At 42.7% G+C, this 20,231-nt stretch overlaps 1 protein-coding gene across 1 annotated transcript; it reads left to right on the top strand.

The window, feature by feature from the left end:
• The first annotated feature begins 5,046 nt into the window (after positions 1–5,046).
• Positions 5,047–13,225, top strand: ZBTB21 (zinc finger and BTB domain containing 21). Its single transcript, XM_083883543.1, has one exon. The coding sequence runs from the start codon at positions 5,055–5,057 to the stop codon at positions 8,229–8,231; it is 3,177 nt and encodes a 1,058-aa protein (XP_083739669.1). The 5' UTR covers positions 5,047–5,054; the 3' UTR covers positions 8,232–13,225.
• Positions 13,226–20,231: the final 7,006 nt, after the last annotated feature.

Here is a 20,231-nt window from a genome sequence, read left to right as displayed (position 1 = left end):
GAGATGTATAAATCTGCACATGCTATGGGAGAGTGTCTGTGCTGCAAAGGCTTTTGATGGGAGAAGAGACATTTTATAAACCATTGTCAAGATCAAATCATAAAATGCAGCATAGGGTCCTTAAGTAGAAGCTTAAGCAATGTAGGTTCTTTTTCATCTGGATTTGTGATGAGTAAGGGAACTTTCTACTCTGAAACAGCACCAGAATTGTCACAGCCATCAGATCCCCAGGAAAGCACTCAAGTGAATGCAACGTTCCTGCATTTTCTAGGGGAGGCCTCAGGAAGTCACTTGTATTTTTTATTTTTTGGCTGAGTCTTATAATCCACGTTTCTTTGCATTCTTTAGTGGTTTGTCCCTGCCATGCTTTTTGTGTGTTTCAGGACATCATCTCTCCCACTGTCCCCCCAGCAAACTGTTAATGGAGCTTTAGCTGACAGTGATTTCCTTATGGAAGTGAGAAGACAACATCAACATCTTTTAGTTGCTCATGTATTTGAGGGTGTAGCTGTTACACTGAAACCACGCATAAATATCTGCCTGATTCTGTCTGTAAAGTTTCAGCGGTAAAGTCGGTGGCTCTGTTGTTTCTAAAGGTGAAATTTCAGATGGAGGAAGCTGATGGAACAACTTCCTGACAGAGAATGGGCAGGTGCATGGCTTCTCTTGCTGGAGCCCTGATGCTCATTTGACCTCTCAGTGAGCTGATTAAGCTCCCTATCCTAGAAAACAGCAAGCATCCAAAAATCTGGAATGATTTTGTTTATTTGTTTGTTTCCTGCTTAATTTAAGGGAGTTGAATCAACTCACTGGAAGATCAGATGAACAGCAGAGCTGGTGAAAGGAAGGGGAGAGTAGCACAGGGCTGTGAGGAGGAGATGTGAGAGTAAGGAACAGGAAAGGAAGGGGAACAACCACTTCAAAGGGAGTTTGCTGTTGAAGATCAAGAAATGGTTGGGCCTAAGATTAAGCTTTTTCACCCTTCCCTTGTGAAGAGCTTTCATGGGATTTCTTTAATTTTACAGAAGTTGTTTTGAAATAGTAGAGGCATCTTTTTCTCTCCTTGTTCAAAATACAAAATAAAAACAATTTTATACCAAATATGGTACTGAGGCTTTTGAAATCTAGTTTTCTGAGATCAGTGGAGGGCTGTTGAAGGAGGGGATTAGAGAACCAGAACCATCACAGACTAGAACATCTCTCTTATGAGAGAAAGCTCAGGGAGCTGGGCCTGTTCAGCCTGGAGCAGGGATGACTGAGAGGGGACCGTATTAATGTGTGTAAACATCTAAAGGGGGGTGTCAAGGGGATGGACCAGGCTCTGCTCAGTGGTGCCCAGAAATGGGATAAGAGATGATGGGCAGAAATGATGCCCAGGAAGTTCCACCTGAACATGAGGAAGAACTTCTTCCCTGTTCAGTGATGAGAACTGGGACAGATTGTCCAGAGAGGCTGTGGAATCTCCCTCACTGGAGATATTCCAGATCCATCTGGACACAGTCCTGTGCTGTGTGCCCTGGGGTGACCCTGCCTGAGCAGGGAGGTTGGAGCAGCTGACCCACTGTGGTCCTTTTCAGTCTCATCATCCTGTGATTTTGTGAAGTCTGACACTAAAATCTCTTCTTGGCCTCCCAAATGTTCCTGCTGCGCTGGCTCTTCCTGGGTCTGGAGTCTAAATCTGGTCTCTGTTCCTCCTGAGGACCTGTGGCATGAGGCACCTGTATACAGACAGCGGCAGATTTTCTGATGTGCTCCTGCTGTTTCCATGATGTCACCTGAACATCATGGAAGAAAACTTTGTTTCCAGTTCAGTAGTGAAGGTGGCTGGGAAAAAACGGTTAGAGAGAATAAAAGCAGATTATCTGGAGGAAAGATCTTAGGTAGCTAATCACAAAACAATCTCCAGCTAAGAAGTAGGAGTACCCAAACACCTGGAACCAAATCTGGTGTTACAGGAGACTGGCAGAGTTGTGCATCTACCCACGGTGCCAGGGAAGGTTTTGTGTGGGGCCAAGCACAGACAGCCAAGCACTGGCTTTGGGGAGCCAGTTCTTGTCCTGTGTGGCTGTTCCTACTGCTGCCTCCTCAGTTAGGCCAATGCAATAGCTGACTGTAAAAACTGACCAGCATTTGGAAAGAAATAATGTTGGGGGTTTATTTATTGTCTGTTTTGCTACATCATACAGGCCTGCAAATATTTATACTGGCACAGCTGAAGGTGGAGTGACCTGCAGTGTGCAGGTAAGATGAACAGCAGAGAGCAGGGATGACTTGGATCAACTTTGGTACCGAAAAGTGTTCATGTAGTGAAATTTGAACTGTACACTGTACTCTGACTCAAGTATTCTTTGGGTTTTTGGGTTGATTTTTTTTTTCTACTTCTGAGTATTTCAGGCTTTCACATGATCTGGGTAAATGTCTTGAAATAGTCCTAAAAAACAGTTCTGGTGTGTTTCTTGCTATTGTTTGTTTAATTTCTGCCTGTCGTGTCTAAAGGCTATTAAGCTGAAAGTCAAGCGCTTGAATTAGGAAATACCAGGATTAAAGCTGCCTTTGGAGGATTGATTTGGTCCTTTGCCATTTGTGTAGGTTGCAGCCTTGGTCACTGTTAAAGTGACAGAGTTACATTGCACTGGAGCCTCCTTTACTGTGCTCTGGGCGTGAAAGGAGGGATGTTTATGTTTGCTGTGTTTAATGGGATGAACTGAAGTTGTTGTAGGAATGAAGAAGGAAACTGTGGCCAGAAGGATGGGTGCCTGTTGGATTCTGCTTTAGTCCTGCAGATTTTACACCACTCTCTGCACTGCTGTTAGGTGGGCAGAGGGACACAGTAATTACATGGTGTTTATTCTGCCGGTTTTAAAAACACAAGGGCAAAGCAGCTTTAAATGAAAGATCTTAAAATATTTCAGAACGTTTGACTAATACACTCTATTTCCACTGTGTCCTTGAAGTGTGGGTGATGCAGCAGCTTCTGTTTGGTATCTCTACACCACAGTTAAAGTTTCCTAAGCTCTGTTGATCTGCTACCTCCATTTACCTTCTGCAACTTGCACCCCAGAGGAATCACTTGAGTTTGCAAACTCACTTTGTTCCAGGTGAAGGGAAATGAAAAGTGGCCCTCCTGGAGCACTTTTAACTCTGTAAGTGTTAATGAGTGCTCAGACCATGAAAACTGGATTAGGGCCAGTCACATTCTGCACTTTAAATTGCAGTGGTATCCACAAAGGAGGAGGGTAATGAACCACCATCCTCACACCCTCACCTCCATCCTCCCAGTATTCTGAAGTAAAACACAGAAAGCAAAGCAAATCAGATTGCTTTCTCAAATTAAAATTGACTGCACTGCTTTTTATAGATGGAGGTGTGGGGGAATTATGCATTATAGCTATCCAAGGTGAATTAAGGATAAATTAGTGTTTATGAAATGACACTGCAAGGCGCTAAAATACTCAGTAAAGACTGATCTGGTGAGGACACAGCATTCTGGTTTTGCTGTTGCCATGTCACTATGAACTCTGGGTATTTTCAGGTGTAGAAGAGGCAGCTCAGTCCTTGATACGATCAGTGTCCTGAGACACTGCATGCAGCATCCTTCAAGTCATTTCTCAGTAATACCAATTTAGACTTTAATAATTTATTTACACCCATTAGTTTTAAGATTTATCATCCTCGTTTATTAACCATGGGGTTATAGCTTCTCAGTATTGGTTTTTTTATTTTGATAAACTTTACAGTTTTGGTTGTAAGCTGATGAACAGTGGAACCTTTTTGTTGTAATTGCATACGTCATATACAAATGAAATGAAAAAGTAGTGTCTCAAATCAGCTGTAAAAATAAGAGAATTGCTTTTAATAGACACCTCATTGATTTGTTTACAGCCACCATGGAGATAGTGTAGAGAGTGTCTGTGAAAAAAATAATCTAGTATTGTTGATCTCTCTCTGTGTGTTCTTGTGCACAGATATATAAATTGCAACTGCTGCCGTAGAAGTTCTTTGTTTGACTTAAAACCTGGTTATCTTCTTTTGTTAAGCTCTCATCGGGAGCTTTATATTGAGTTATTAGGACATCCTGCAGTATGGAGTGGGCTGTGTTTTGAAGCATATGGATCATGGAGATTTCTGCACTGCAGCTTAATTTGTGCTTATTGTACCCTTGGATGCAGCCAATGGTAACTGTCCCTCAGGTATATGGGCTGTGGGCATAAAGTGCTCCAATGCTAATGAATGAAACGGGGATTTCAGCTCTCTGATTGCTTTCTATCCTGACCACAGCAATGCAGGGATACTTCAGTGAAAACTGACATTTCTCAGAAACCAGATCCTGCCAGTGCTGTTTTAAGTGACACGTACAGTTAGATGTAGATATTAACAGCACTTACTAAGCATAAGTAAACATGATAAATTTAGATTACAGACAATAGTCCTGTTTCCTCTTCCCTTCCCAGTATTAATGCCCTTTCCATCAGCCTATTAAAAGTGACAACAAAACCCCCTTAATTTGTCTAGTCAGCAGGGGACTGTCAGAGTTGCTTAGCCTCAGAAAGGTGAGTTGCTATAACTAAGCTTTAGATACCTGATCCAAGAGTTTATCAATCCTGTTGTCAAGATAGATCTTCATAAAGCTGAAGCAGAAAAAGAGATGATCAAGAGTGAAATGATTGAAGTGTTCCTCCCTGTGGAGAAGTGTATTATAGGAGTAATACAAGTGTGTTATGGAGCACAGCCCGCCCATCCATCCATCCATCCATCCATCCATCCATCCATCCCCCAGTTAGTTAGGTGTAAAATTCTTGGTGTAAGATTAGCAATTAAAAGGATATTTGAAAGTGGGCAGATGAGCTGGTTCTTCCCATGTCTTTGTTTTTTTGGAGCTACCAGTGGTGTTTTCATTCCCAAACCTTTCCTCCACAGAAGCTGTTTCTTTAATCACTGTTTGATGGTGGTTTAGCCAGTTTAAAAAGTACAGGAGGTGTGTTTATTTTGTCTCTAATAGTTCTAATACAAGGCAACCTACAGCTTTGTTTTTCTTTTTCAGGGACAGCAGAATCATGGAGGGGCTCTTGCATTACATAAACCCCGCACATGCCATTTCCCTCCTGAGCACCCTGAACGAGGAGCGTCTCAAGGGACAGCTGTGTGACGTTGTGCTCATCGTAGGAGACCAGAAATTCCGAGCCCATAAGAATGTTCTGGCTGCCAGCAGTGAATACTTCCAGACCCTGTTCACAAATAAGGAGAATGAGTCTCAGTCAGTGTTCCAGCTTGACTTCTGTGAGCCAGATGCTTTTGATAATGTGTTGAACTACATTTATTCTTCATCCTTGTTCATTGAGAAAGGCAGCCTCGCAGCTGTGCAAGAACTGGGCTACAGTCTTGGAATATCTTTTCTTACAAACATTGTTTCCAAGAGTCCTCAAGCTCCTTTTCCTTCTTGTCCTGTTAAAAAAATACTCTATCAGGATGAAGATGAAAGTAGTTCTCAGAAGAGAAGTGTAATTGTCTGTCAGAACAGAATTGAAGCACAAACGAAAAGTGTAAATCAAACACAACATGACTTAAGCCATACTCCTAAACCTTCACCCTCTGTGGCTGTCAAAGCCAGCAGCAGACCACAGGTAACAAAACCAACTGAAACCCTTCACAACTTATCACTGACTGAAAGGAGGTGGCTGAAAGAAGGCCCTGTGAGCTACACAAAGGTTCATGAAGCTTCTGGAACTGTGGAGGATCAGAGCAGAGCTGCTTTAGTGAAGAGGAGCATGGTGCTGCCTCAGATGTCTTTAGCAGAGAAGGAAATGGCAAGTGGTGAGCCAGGGAGCAGCGCTCAGCTTCTGAGAGGAAAAGTTGCAGAGATGTCGTTGAAAAGACCACGTCCACCAGTCTTGTCTCTGCGTGGGGCAGCAGAATCCACCTTCATGTTGCGAGAGGGAGGAAAAGGAAATGGTCAAGGGGAAGACAGGAATTTGCTCTACTACTCCAAGTTAGGGCTGGTAATCCCGTCTAGTGGGTCTGCCCCAGAAAACCAAAGTATTGACAGAAGTGGGCCCCTTGTAAAAAGTCTCCTTCGAAGGTCACTGTCCATGGACAGCCAGGTTCCTATTTACTCACCTTCTGTTGACCTAAAACCTGCACAGGTATCCTCGTGCTCCTCACCGGGAACTAACGATTCCCAGAAGACATTTAACGTCACATCCCAAAAGTCCTCCTTGAAGGAGTCATCAGAGAAGTCATCCTTGGATGAGAAGCCACAGGTCATACACCCACATCGCCTTAGGTCTTTCAGTGCCTCTCAGTCGACGGATCGGGAGGTGGCTTCCCCTCTCTCGGAGGTGCGGATCAAAACCGAGCCCAGCAGTCCCCTCTCGGATCCTGCCGAGATCATCCGAGTTACGGTGGGTGACGCTTCAGCTTCGGCAAACAAAGACTTTACTTTTAAAGCTGAGGATGACCGTAAGGAACCAAGCAGACTTCCAGTGAAAAGGAGGTTCCAGGATGATAGGAGGCTACCGTTCAAGAAGCTGAAGGTGGATGAGCAGGGTTCTCCTGGCTCAGAGGAGAACTTTGAGGAAGGCTCGAGCCCCACGCACCTCGATGCCGATTTCCCTGATTCTGATGTCAGTAAAGATGAGTACAGCGAGATGGAAGAAGCAAGACCAAATAAAAAATTTAAATGTAAACACTGCCTTAAAATTTTCAGATCAACAGCAGGTCTTCATCGCCATGTTAACATGTATCACAATCCAGAGAAGCCCTATGCTTGTGACATATGCCACAAGAGATTCCACACCAATTTCAAAGTGTGGACGCACTGCCAGACACAACACGGAATCGTGAAGAACCCCTCACCAGCTTCCAGTTCACACGCCCTTTTGGATGAAAAATTCCAAAGAAAACTGATCGATATAGTGAGGGAGAGAGAAATCAAAAAAGCTCTGATCGTGAAACTGAGACGTGGCAAGCAGAGCTTTCAGGGCCAGTCTGCTTCACAAGCACAACAAGTCATCAAAAGGAATTTAAGGTCAAGAACCAAAGGAGCCTATATTTGTACCTACTGTGGGAAAGCGTATCGTTTCCTCTCTCAGTTCAAACAGCACATAAAAATGCACCCTGGGGAGAAACCCATTGGAGGGAACAAGGCTCCTAAGCAGAAAGATCACATTCATATTGAAAACCCAGTGGAAAACAAGGAGGTTTTTCAGTGCCGTCTCTGCAATGCCAAGCTCTCCTCACTTATCGAACAGGGAAACCACGAGCGACTCTGTAGAAATGCCACCGTCTGTCCTTACTGCAGCCTTAGGTTTTCTTCTCCAGAGCTGAAGCACGAGCACGAAAGCAAGTGTGAGTACAAGAAGCTGACTTGCCTGGAGTGTATGCGCACCTTCAAATCCTCCTTCAGCATCTGGCGTCATCAGGTTGAGGTTCACAATCAGAACACAATGGCTCCATCAGAGAACTTTTCCTTGCCTCTCATGGATCACAATGGGGAAATCACCAATTCGTCACGGCTGCCTCCGCAGTCGGAATCCAATAAAATGAACAATTTTGTCGCTGCAAAGGAGGATGGTGTGTTCAGTGATTCGTCAGAACAAATCAATTTTGATTCTGAAGACTCTTCGTGCCTGCCTGAAGACTTGAGTGTTTCCAAGCAGTTTAAAATCCAGATCAAAGAAGAGCCTGCAGACGATATGGAGGACGAGGTCACCGAAACGAGCAGGGAACCCAAGGACGTGGTCTCCAAGAAAGATCCCAGCTTGTGGCCCTGTGAGAAGTGTGGGAAGATTTTCACCTTGCGCAAACAGCTGGAGCGTCACCAGGAGCTGCTGTGCTCCGTGAAGCCGTTCATTTGCCACGTGTGCAACAAGGCCTTCCGAACGAATTTCCGCCTCTGGAGCCACTTCCAGTCTCACATGTCCCAGGCTGCAGAGGAGTCCACAAATAAAGAGCCTGAGATATGTCCACCAGCTAATTCCCCATCGCCCCCACCCTTACCCCCACCCCCTCCACTCCCCAAAATCCAGCCTTTGGAGCCCGACAGCCCCACGGGGCTGCCGGAGAGCTCCGGTACTACTGAGAAGCTTTTTGTGCCGCAGGAGTCGGACACACTCTTCTACCACGCCCCGCCGCTCTCGGCAATCACCTTCAAGAGACAGTACATGTGCAAACTCTGCCACAGGACTTTCAAGACAGCTTTCAGTCTCTGGAGTCACGAACAGACACACAATTAGCTTTAACAGAACCCTTGTAGAGCTGGTGTTGATGAGGGGGTCTGTGTTCGGGGTCTCAGAGGCCTGCCACACAGACTACGAGTTTAAGAGGATCAAAACGATGATGAAGGAAAATCTGGAATTTGTGATGCTGCTTGAGTTTGGAGATTAGGGAAAACTGTAACTCGGTTAGTAGGTAGAAAGCAGAGTAATTTAAAATACTGTGGTCTGGGATCTACTAGTAACAGAATAAATTTTATTTTATTTCATTTGACACTGAAATACAATTGCATCTGGATTGTATGCATGGATCTTCATCCCGTGATGTTGGTGTGTGTGTGTGTGTATTATATATAAAGTTATATATTCAATGAAAGAGAAACAACAATTTGGATTCTAACTGTGAGCTTATAGTAGTGAAATACTGTAACCAACGTCATAATTTGTTTTTCAAAAAGAAACCAACACACACAAGCTCCATGTAAGTGGTTGCCATGCACTGGCAGTTTGGGAGGAAGTGGATGGAGTGTCTTGCTGTATTGACTTAGGTCTTAGAAACCTTTAGCAATAACAAATAAACCTCAAGTTTGAGTAATCCTGATGTTATTGGATACGAATGTTTGCTATTTTAAGGGAACATAGAATTGTTTTGTTGTTGTATGGAACTTGTGCAAATTAAAATAGAATCTAAAGTCAGCAATATTATTACTAAGATTTTATATAAGAAGTAGCAGCAAGCCTGCTTTCAGCCATTTAATTATAACTTTCTAAGGAAAATTGAGAGAGGGGGTACTTTGCTTTATATAATGTCCCAAAGACTAATTTCCTATGGATACTTGGGTAGCTGAAGTCATTGTGTAACAGCCATCATAATGCAAATGGTACTGTTTATAACATGAACTGAGGTTGAATGGATGTCAGACAAGTTTCATAGTTTTGTTTCCACTATTTGTACAACTGTTTGTAATTTTAACTACAAAGGAATGTATAACTATTAAATCAACAAGAGAGAGCTCTTTAAGGGACAGAAGATGAGTTGTGTTTCTAAACACGAGTAATGAGCTCGGCCATGAGTACAAAGAGATGTTTTAACAAAACCTAAAAAATGTAAATATTTATATAGACACCTGTATAAATGAAGAAGTATGTATTTGAAATTTGTATTAAGCGTACATATCCAGCTCAAAGCAGAGGAGAAAATCACACTACAATCACTGCATTTTATGGATACAATGCATATAGAGTAGTTCTTTCTGCCGCTTTCATATGTGACTGTGTTGCAATTTTCCAATTTGTTGAAAATTGTGGTAATAATGGGCTGCAGATATTCTGTGTGGTTCCATTATTTTACCTCAAATGGCAACTGGAGCATTCAGTGTAAGTAGGATCACACATATTTACCGGGAGCTATAGTAAGGGTCCAATTTTTTTCTCTAAGTCAAGGAAATATTTACCCAGATGTAGGAGGTGAACCAACAGTGAGAAATTCTTCTGCTAGAATTTAAACTTAGTGGAGGGGTGGTGGGTTAGAGTGAACATAAATGATGCAAACAGTGTTTATGATCCTGACCAACTTCCCCCCCTGCAGGGTTGGGAGAAGGGGGATGAAATTCCACACTGCTGAGTCAGAGCCCAGTCTGTGTCCACTGAAACCAGCACGAGTTTGGTCACCAATTTCAGGGGGGGCAGGAGTGAGGCTTGAATTCCCTGTGTAACCATGTGTGTCACTGTTTTTTCAGTATCCCAAGTTCAAAAGTTAGAATTGCAAGCTGAGATTCAGCAAAATCAAGCACAAGTGTAACTCCTAAGAATCTGAGGATGGGCACCCTTGGGCACACACCAGATTTTTCTCAATGAAAGCCAAGTGTGCCAACGCTTTCTTTTTCCCAACAGATTTTAATTAGTTTTCCTGTAAGTGAAGTTTGAAAGAATTAACTCAGGATGGACCCCTGATTTTTTTTTCAGCTGCGTAAAAAAATTGCAATGTTCATTTCAAGCCTCTTCTGCTTCCTTTTTACTACAATCTAAAATTGCTACTAGACACCTCTGAAAGTAACATGTTGTTCTTTTCTGTCCCCTTTCAGGCAAACTGTGGCTGAGTATGATTAGGCTAATTTGCTTGAGTATCAGTTAAAACTCTTCCAGTGGCATTGCAGTTTAAACAAGGTACTTGCTTAATAGTGGCATTTCCAGTTACTGACTTTTTTTTATTCCACCTAAGAAGACTAAAAATTTCTTTCTTACCGGAAACAATTTCAGAATAAAATGGTTATTGCACTTAAACCTAGTTTTAAAAATCAGAGAAACATAAAGCCTTGCTAAGTACCCTTTATATATATATTTAAGAAAACTGTGTGTATAAGATATGAACGTGTTTTTTGTAGAATGGTTCCTAAGTTTTTCCCAGTGATTCCTCTGCACAACAGCCTGAAAGTTGAGCTAAAGCCTTTTAAAATTCAATGTGCTTTCTGAAGGAAGGTGGCAACCAGCTCAGCTGGGTCACAGCCATCTCACTTCCAGCTGGGATTCTGCTCTGTGCTATGGTGATAAATTCTACACACTTTAAATCAAAACCTTGTGCAACATCTTTGAAGAAACCCTGACCTTTTTCCTAGCGTACTAGGTATTCTGAAGAATCCATAAAATATTTTTGGTCTGAGTAGCCTCCTAAGTTTTTCTTCAGTTGCTTTGGTTTTGGGTTGGTTTTTTTTTAAAGTTTTGTTTTCCACTTTGAGCGTGTTCTGTGTGATTATTTTTTTATATTTTTTTTTTTTTTTACATTTGGTTCCTGTTGTTTAGTAAATGAATTCAGGATCTCTAAAATTTAAATATGAGATGTTTATATAGCAGTTCTGGTTTTCTATTAGCTTTTATACAGTATCTTAAAAAGCCCTTGATAGAAGTGTTTATTTTGGAGGATACGGAATAAATATGCTTCCACTTATATAACTTTAATATATGTCTTAAAATTTAAATTATGGGGAAAAAATGTTAGTTGCTTGTTTATAAATAAAGGTCTTTTGAAGAGTGTCTAGTTTGGCCACAGCCAAAATAAAAGGCAAATTTATTGATACAAAAAGCCTGTCTTCATCATATTTTGTTTAATTTTATAGCTGTGTATTGAAGTGACACAAAGTTAGAGGTCTTGATAAATATAAGAAAGTGTTTTGCTTTTTTTTCTAAAATTTGTGACAGGAATGTGCAGATGTTTTAATATATAGATTAGAATCTATAATTCTGTCCTTTTTTTGCTATTTTTATAACCTTTCAGATAAATCTCAGAGAACTATCCTGCTTCAGTGGGAGTGGAAACTAGTGTTGCATTTCAGGGGAGCAGTGTTGAGCCATGAAATGTATTTTGGTTTGGGACTTCTTTTCCTTTCAGGCACTGTGTTGGCAAAGCCTCTAAGCCTATCTTAAGTCCATTAAGATCAGTCTTAATATTTTTTTAAATTGTTCTGTGCAAGTTCTTTGCTGAATTGGGACCATGACCAGCCTTGAAAGTGAGCAATGGCAGCAGAAAACACAAACCAGTAATGAAACTGTCTCTAGTTTTGAGGTTTTTGTAAAGGGAGAGTGAAAGACCTTGTGGGCAGGTGATGGAGGAGATAACCTGGTGACCCCAGAGCTTGTCTGGGCTGTTTCAAAAATGAGATGTTGTGTTATTTGTAACCCCAAACAGCTGTAAGAGGCTTGGCCTGTGTTTCCTGTTTAGGCAGGAACATCCAGGAGGTTTTTTTTTTTGCCTGATGTTGTTTGTTTTCTCCCAAGTGGGACATGTGGGTTTGCTCCAAAGCTCTGCGTGTTCTCTTGTTGCTTTTCCAAGCTTCCAGTGTTAAGATGAGTTGCTCCCATGGGATAAGGACAGACTATGCCTAATTTCTTGGCTCTAACAGTGAGGGTGCAAATATCTGGCATGGGCCTGTAATCTGGCATGTGCCTATACTGTTTGATAAAATTGTTTACATTTTCCTACCAGAAGATTTAGATAAAATCAAAACAAGCTTAGGGGGTTGTTTTTTGTTGGAGTATTTTTTTGTTTGTTTTGGTTGGGGTTTTTTAAGTGTTGCTGTTATTGAATCAGTGTTAAGATTTTATTTTTTTTTCTGTTGTTGCTGAACACAGCCTGATAGTATTTTTAATGTTATCGATTGTTGTTTATTTAAAATGACTTGTGAAAAACTGTACTGTAACTGCTCTATGAAAAGGGACACTATCAAGAGAAAGGCTGGATACAGAAAACAGACATATCTATATTAGAAATACTTTATAGTAATAAATAATATTGAAGAATTTAAAACCAAATTGAGTCGTAACACTTGAGCTGCTTGGGCATGAAAATCCTATTATAGGCAGCCTCAGTTGTTGTGAGGATGTCTGAAAAATGTAACTGAATTCTGTGGGTTGAGCTGATTTTTCATGTTGTTTTTCCTCTCACTATTCCAGAATAAAGGACTCGATCCTCTATTTCCTTTTCCAGTCTCTCAGTGGTACAGATGACCTTTTAAAGACACAAGCTTCCCACTATTGCAGCAGCAGCTTTAATTCAAATATGTACAGAAAACCAGAACAAACCCTCTTTGCAAAGTTAAATACAAAATAAACATAAAGTGCATCTTTTAAGGCTTATTCTTGACAGTGTCCCTTTTTAAAAAGCAGGAAAATGGGATCACTTTAAGTGCTTGGGTACAGGGGAATAGTTTCCTACTAGAAATTGGAATTATCCAATATATTTTCTAGAGAGTTTTCTGGTTAGTTACACCAAATCACTTGTCATTTTAAAGGATTATAGAGGTAAGACAAGCAACTCTGGATTTATAATCCTGTATACCTTATACATTCTGTATCTGTTCAATACACCAGGATGGGTTTTTACTTTTTTTAGGACTGAGACTTAATAGCTTAAGGCAACTTTTTCTTTAATGTAATGTAAATCCATTGCTGCTTTGTACAACTTTTTCTACTGTGTGTTTTCTTTACTTAGATCTTGACTAAGAGATGTTGACGTCCAATAAACTTACACTTTGTTTCTTTTGAGTCTGCTGTGTCTTCTACTGGAATCTCTTGGCACAGGGTGGTGTTATTGTACAGACTATTGTGTCTGCAGGGTAGGAAGTGAGTTTGTAAAAAAGAGCATCTTTTGTTCCGTTTGCTGGATGGAAGTGCCACTACTTGTACGTTACTAAAATAACGGAGGTTTGTTTGTTTTAGTAAATGCCTCACTGAGCCTTTTACTGGAAAATACAGGAAAACCAACTGCTCCAGACAATCTCTTAAAAACTTGAGCACCGCCCAAATCCTGCAATCAGTGATTTGTGGAAGGAAGTGTCTCCATCTGAGGCTGGACTGAGGCAGATGTTTGAAAAGGCACAGCAATGTTTCTGGTGTTTTGCAGCACTCTCATCCAAAGCAATTTTGCTGCATGAATTTCCCTCTTCAAACCCCCAGTGTGGGAATGTAGTGTGTGGATTCCCATAAAGCAGAGAATGATCTTTTTCTCTTTTGGGAATGGGGTTTACTCAGTTTCTTCACACTGGGTGTCACCTGTCTTTGGGAACACTCAGGCCAGTTTTATCAACTTCTTGGACTCACATTTGCTGTCTTTTACCATTTTTGCCTTGTGCAAAAACCAGTGGGTTGAACCCGCTGAGCAGTTTCACCCACATTTAACAGAGGAGACAAAGCTCTCAAGAGTTAATGTCCCACAGGTTTCATGGAAATCCCTGCCTGGGTGTCAAGGAAGGGTGTCAGTGGGACACCCCATACCCAGTGGGAAGGATAAGATTTGCACAGAGGATGTGCACTTTTTACCCCAGCACTTGTCACTGTGTGTGTGCACTGACCTCTCAGATGGTTCACGTGGAACACAGGGCAGAGCTCAAGGACCAGCTCTGCCAAATGGTTGGATCAGGGGTTAAAAGGGCACTTTGAGCTTGGAGGATTTGGGCCTCTCCTCAAAAATGGGGATAAAGGGCTCGTGGCCTGTCCCTTTGTGGGGTATCCCTGCCCCTCACAGGTTAGGATTGCTGTGGAAAAGGCAAAAAGAGGGTGGAGAGCTGCTCTCTGACCCATTCACAGTCACAAATCCCCAAAGATTTGGCTCTCTCCTCCTCCTCTCAGACAGGAACTCCTCCAGCTCTTCTGCATCCAGGTTATATTGACACAGTCCTCTCTCCTGGACTGTTTCAGCACAGACTGACCTCTGCTAGAATGGTTCACAGAAAATGCTCCAGAGAACAAAAAGTCTGTGTTTGATATAAAACTCCAGGAACGAATCAAGATTACTAAAAGTTACTGATATTGCTATGAGCATTGCACCTGTTTTTGTGGTTATTTTTGTTCTAATTCCAGCTGTCCCCTCCTAAGACAGTTGGTCTGCAAACAAATCCAGCAATGTTTACTTTTCCATCCATAGGATATTTCCATCTATCATTCAATACAGAAACACAGGAGCATTCTTACTATTAGAGCCAACTATTAGGGATAATATTTCTGTTTCCAGTCCTGAAATACTCTGGCAATAAAAATTTTCAAGGTGCAAAAGGAAGCAGCATACACAACTTTTATTTCCCTTATGTTGAAAGAGTACATTGGAAGTCAGTTTCTGCTGACAAAGAATTTTCTTTAAATTGCCTCTGCAGTTTTGATAAACCCTTAACAATTTATTAATGTCTTGTCAGTCCAGGATCTGAGATGGATTCAGCTCTTCAGTGTCATGGAGCCCTGGTTGTAGTCATCAGCTTGAGCTGATAGTTGGGGCTCAGGCTCTCACCCAGCCATATGCATCTCTCCAGTGAAGTCCACTGATGTTAAAAACCTGCTGGGATTGCTGACATCCAGGGATGCTTCTGCTGGAACGAAGAGACCCTGCCGGGGTTTGCAGGCTCTGCAGGCAGGTGGCTGAAGGAACAAAGGGCAACGAGCCAGAAGAAGAGGTCAGAGAAAGAACGATGACAACAGCAGAAGAATGTGAGATACAGAAGACATCATGCTGTGACCCTGCCAAAAACAACAGCAAGAAAAAAAAATCCAGCCTCTGTTTTAAGGTGTCATTTGTGATTAATTTGGCTCTTTTTGGTTCCCATGTATTCCTTTCTTCCCTAATGAATGAGGTGTTCCTGGGGTGTGACACCTCTGACCCTTTTTGGCTGACAGAAACTGCATCCATTGCTCTTGTCATCCATTAATAAATGTTATAAAGTTTATGAAACAGTCTGACAAAAAAAAAAAAAAAAAAAACAAAAAAAAAAACCAAAAAAAAACAAAAACAAAAAACAAAAAAAACAAAAAACAAACAAAAAAAAAAACCTACCCAAAAGATATTTAATGTATTTCCTCTACAGTCTTGCACTTTTAGTGCTTTTGGAACAGGCTTTGAAGACTGCACATCCTGAGGGCTTCCCCAGGTGTGACAACTACAGTTGTGCAATATTTGCTGCTGCTGCTTCTTTACTCATCGATCACCTGAGCAGCCAAATGCCACAAGAAGAAAACTTTGCTTTCTTAGCTCACATTCAGATTATTTGTTTCAGGAGAAATTTGACAGAGGTCTGTAAAGGCATGTAAATGCATTTTTTAAAAGCATCAACCTGTAAAAATACCAAATTCTAAGTCTGGAGGAGATTCACAGATTCCAAAGTGAGATTTGAAATTGGGGTGGTTTTTACCAAGTATTTACTGCAAGGCTCAAGAGAGGGAGAATCACACAGAATCTTTGTTTTATGGAGATGATCCAGTAATCTATTGTGTGCCTCTAATGCTGTGTCCAAGCATCAAGGAGGAGACAGAAACAAAAGACTGCACCATCACACTCGAAAAGCATCACACTGAAGGTGCAGCCCTCTCTCTATAATATGCACAGGTCCTTGGATTTTCTCTTCTGTGCAGCATTTTCACTTTCCCTCTGGAGGAAGGCATTTTTCAAAGCCTGTTGGTTTCCTGCAAAATTCCTTGAAGTGCTGCTGCTTTCTGTCTAAAACGTGAAGGTGTCTTTTGCCACTTAGCAAGTCGTTTCTTCTTTCTGACGTTTTGCAAAGCCAGCCGGTCTGAGCGTCCTCAAGCGTTTCTCTGAGGAGCACACGGTGTTTGTGGTGCCCGGGGGAAACGCACATCCCTGGGAAGTCCCAGCATCGGCACCTCAGGGGATCCTGGCGCTCTCTGGTGGAGAGAAAAGAGCTGGCTCCAGCAGTGAAATTAAAGGAAAAATAAAAAAAAAATAAATAAAGGCAGCTTGGCGTGTTCTAGTTTCTAAAAACTCAGGATATTTCACTGAAGTTTTGGTCAATATATATCCGAAGAGTCATCATCATAGGAAAAAATAATAGTCCCAAAAATAATTTTCCTTTTTTTCACTGCAGTGCCAGGTACATTCCAAGCAAATTGTCTATTGTTAGGCTTTGTCCCTTTTGCAAAATTGTGACCACTCAGGACTAGATTAATTAATTACCAGGTCTGGAATCACAGAATGGTTTGGGTTGGAAGGGACCTTAAAAACCATCCAGTTCCACCCCTGCCATGGGCAGGGACACCTCCCACTGTCCCAGGCTGCTCCAAGCCCCAATGTCCAACCTGGCCTTGGGCACTGCCAGGGATCCAGGGGCAGCCACAGCAAATCTGGGAATTCTATTCCAGGACCTGCCCACCCTCACAGGGAAGAATTTCTTCCTAATACCCAATCTAAACCTGCTCTCTGTCAGTTTGAAGCCTTTCAGAGGAAAGGGAAATGTGTGATTCTATAGGGAAAAGCAAAATTGTTATAATGATACTTATAAATTAGGACACATAAAATTAGCAATTGGTATACAGGTGGGCTATGGTTAATACAAACACCGTGGTGCCATTATTTGTCTGTTTTCATAACTTGTTCTTCTTCCTTGTGTTCTGGTTTTGGGGTTAAACCACCACCCCATGATAGGCTGCATTATTGGTGCATGAAGCGCTTCAAAAGTGAGTACAAATACCCAGGGTGAACCAACTTGGGTCAATTCAAATAGAATTGAAACACAGCTCTGCAGCTTTGCTTTATACCCAAAGACATAATTCAAAATTATGATTGGTCAAAATAAAACACTGTGACCCATCTGCTATGAAACTTAGCCAATTTGTCAGCAATTATATTCATAAGGCATGGTTGTTTTTTCAAGACATTTTTAGGACCAGACCTATATTTTAATAACAAATCAAATTTCTGATCTAATGAAACACTCAGCTCCTGGCAGTGTGTCTTCTTAAGCAATTAAGAGATGTAGGCATTTGGGCAAAGAAGAACTAAATGACCTTAAATGAATTGCAGTTTCTCCACTATGAGCTCATGGTGGACACGTTACTTTTTCTCCTGCAGAGATTGGTGTTTGGATAGATCAGATGTCTCCTGATTTTGCAAATGAACTGAAAAAAAAGAGCAGTTAGGTGGAGGTCTAATGATGTCATCACCTCTGAGCTTTTTTGTATGGAGCAAGACTCCTTCATTAAGAAGAGGATGTTCTCTGGAAGACACAAGTTTGGAGGGTTATTCCAGACCAAGAGCCAGCCTCCTTGTCCCCAAGCCAGCTACAAATTATGGTGGCACATCCCTGGTGCCAGCCACCTTCCAAGGAGGCTTCTGGGCATCCCACCTGGCCCTTGCTCCACATCTTTGCACACCCTGCTCCTCAGACAGCTACCACAGAGACTCCCAAGTGTTGGCGCAGATGGGATGGGACGTGTCACACGTGCTGAGTCCCACCTAGAAAGGGGCTACAGAAAACAGACTGGAGAGTGCACACCAGGGCAGGACAACATGGGGGAACAATGTTCTGGCTGTGGCTTTGTGCCTCTCCCAGCCCCACAACTCCTGAGCAAACCTGCCACAGTCAGCAGGCAGAACAGGGCTGTTCCCTGTCTCTGGGAGAATGGTTGAAATGCCACGTGTGAAAGTTGAAGTGGTCCCCTCTTCCATGAGGAGTAACAGGCTGAAAAATCACGTTTCAGGAATGAAGATTTCCAGATCTGTTTCTGCCAGCAAAGCTGTCAGTGAGGAGTGTGCAGTGCTGCCACCACAGGCTGAGGCTAGAAAATCTCAATAAAGACATGGTTAGAGCTGCCTCACAGGTAAACATAGAATCTTTAATCCTGCAATGCTGCAAAAAGCTCTGCTGGCCAAAGTGTAGTTTTGACAAACTCAGCATATTTGACACTGTTACACTCTCCTGACAAAGCACTTGTTTCAAACCTCATGTTAGACTGCATGTGTGGCCTCTCATGAACCTTCTCTTCCTTTCATGTGTAAAAAATAGACTCTGGAGCACAGAGGCAGGGAATCAGTGGGAAAAGTTTGTATTGATTTTATCTCTTGGTGATGTATTTATTTTTGTAGTTATTTTAGTTGCAGTGACTGAACATACTCTTTCTTACTTTTTTTTTTTTTTTGGTAAATTGTGTTCCCAGCTTTAAAAATTAAATTTATTCAATAATTATGGTTAAATTTATTAACTATGAATAACTATAAGCTATGATGCTTATTTTTATACACATGGGATTTGGGGTAATCTCAGATCCAACACTTTCCAGTGGTGGGAGCAGCTGGGGTGGCAGTGCTAATCTGAGGAGTTTGAAGGTCTCCTTCTGACCTTGATGAATCCAGGACTCTGGGATTGTCCCGGGCCAGGTGCAGCACCTGGGCCTTGGCCTTGTTCAACCTTGTGAGGCTCTTGTGGTCCCATTTGTCCAGCTTGTCCAGGTCCCTGTGCACGGCTCTTTCCTGTGGTGCCCCTGCCCTGCTCAGCTTCCAGTCCCCTGAAACGTGCTGGGGGTGAGCTGGACCCACTGTCTGTGTCATTGGGGAGGCCATGGAGAGCCCTGGGGCCAAGGCAGAGCCCTGAGAGGGACACCCTCATCCCCAGCCCCTTGCCCAGCTCTTCAAAAGGCCAGGCCCTCAGTGAGCACTTGGTGGGGGCAATGGGCATATCAGAGACAGAGGAGGAAGAGTGGGAATCTGATGTGGATCACGAGCTTTCCCAGCAGGGAAATGTTAGGAGGTACCAAGAGGTCTCCGAGTGGGAAGAATCTCTTGACCAAGAGCTCTCCCAAGGCTCTGTGGAGCTTGGAGAACTCTCTGTCTGGGATGAGGAGAGCAGAAGCTGTCCCAGGGAGAAGCCCTTTCCTACCAAGACTTTTCCAGCTGGGAAGAATGCGTGGAGCAAGGGCTGTGCCAGGGAAAAGTCGGTAACTCCCCAGAACCATCTGACTGGGAGGACTCTGTTGGCCAAGAGCTTTCTGAAGAGGAAGATTCCATTGGCCAAGAATTGTCCCAAGGCAATGGTAGCAGACCCTCCGTCCAGTCCAGTCAGGAAGATGATGGTGACAAAGAGCTTGCTCAGGACAATTGAGAACAGATGAGCATTCACAGCATCCGGGTCAAGCCCTTGCTGCAGGAGAAGGACGTGGGACAAACTGAGCTTCTTTGAGCTGAGTAAAGAAGAGGAGGAAGAGGAGGAGGAAGAAGAGGAAGAAGAGGAAGAAGAAGAGGAAGAAGAAGAGGAAGACGAAGACAAAGGAGAAGAAGAAGAAGAAGAAGAAGATGACGACGACGAAGACGACGACAACAGGGAGCTCCTGCCTGAGGCCACGGCCGGATGATTGGGGCCCACTGCCAGAGCCAGGCCAGAGGGCAGATGGTCCTGAACCTGCCCTGTCATTCTGTGGCACTTGTCAGGGGAATGACACAACCCCTGGGCTCCTGAGAGTCCCAAGCAGTCGCTATAGGGTTGGTATATACAGGAACAAAGTGGGCTTCACATCAGCCCGAGGATCGTTTTTTAAAGCAACATAAATCACAATGTAACTTGAACACAGTGCAGAGGTGAAGACCAGGAGCAAAGGCTGGACTGTGGGTTTTCAGGGGCAGAATCAGGGTGGAGTTTGGGGTCAAGGGGCCCACAAGGAGGGACACAAGGTGAAATTTACAGAACACAAACCAATGGGGAGGGTATTTTCTACACATGAAAGGAAGAGAAGGTTCATGAGAGGCCCCACATGCAGTCT

This window comes from Zosterops lateralis (assembly GCF_965231275.1).
Source record: "Zosterops lateralis genome assembly, chromosome: 2".
NCBI lineage: Eukaryota > Metazoa > Chordata > Aves > Passeriformes > Zosteropidae > Zosterops > Zosterops lateralis.
This window is presented reverse-complemented; position numbering and strand designations above follow the sequence as displayed.

Excerpts from the sequence above, each read along its gene's own strand:
- ZBTB21 (XM_083883543.1), top strand. The coding sequence starts at position 5,055 with ATGGAGGGGCTCTTGCATTACATAAACCCCGCACATGCCATTTCCCTC.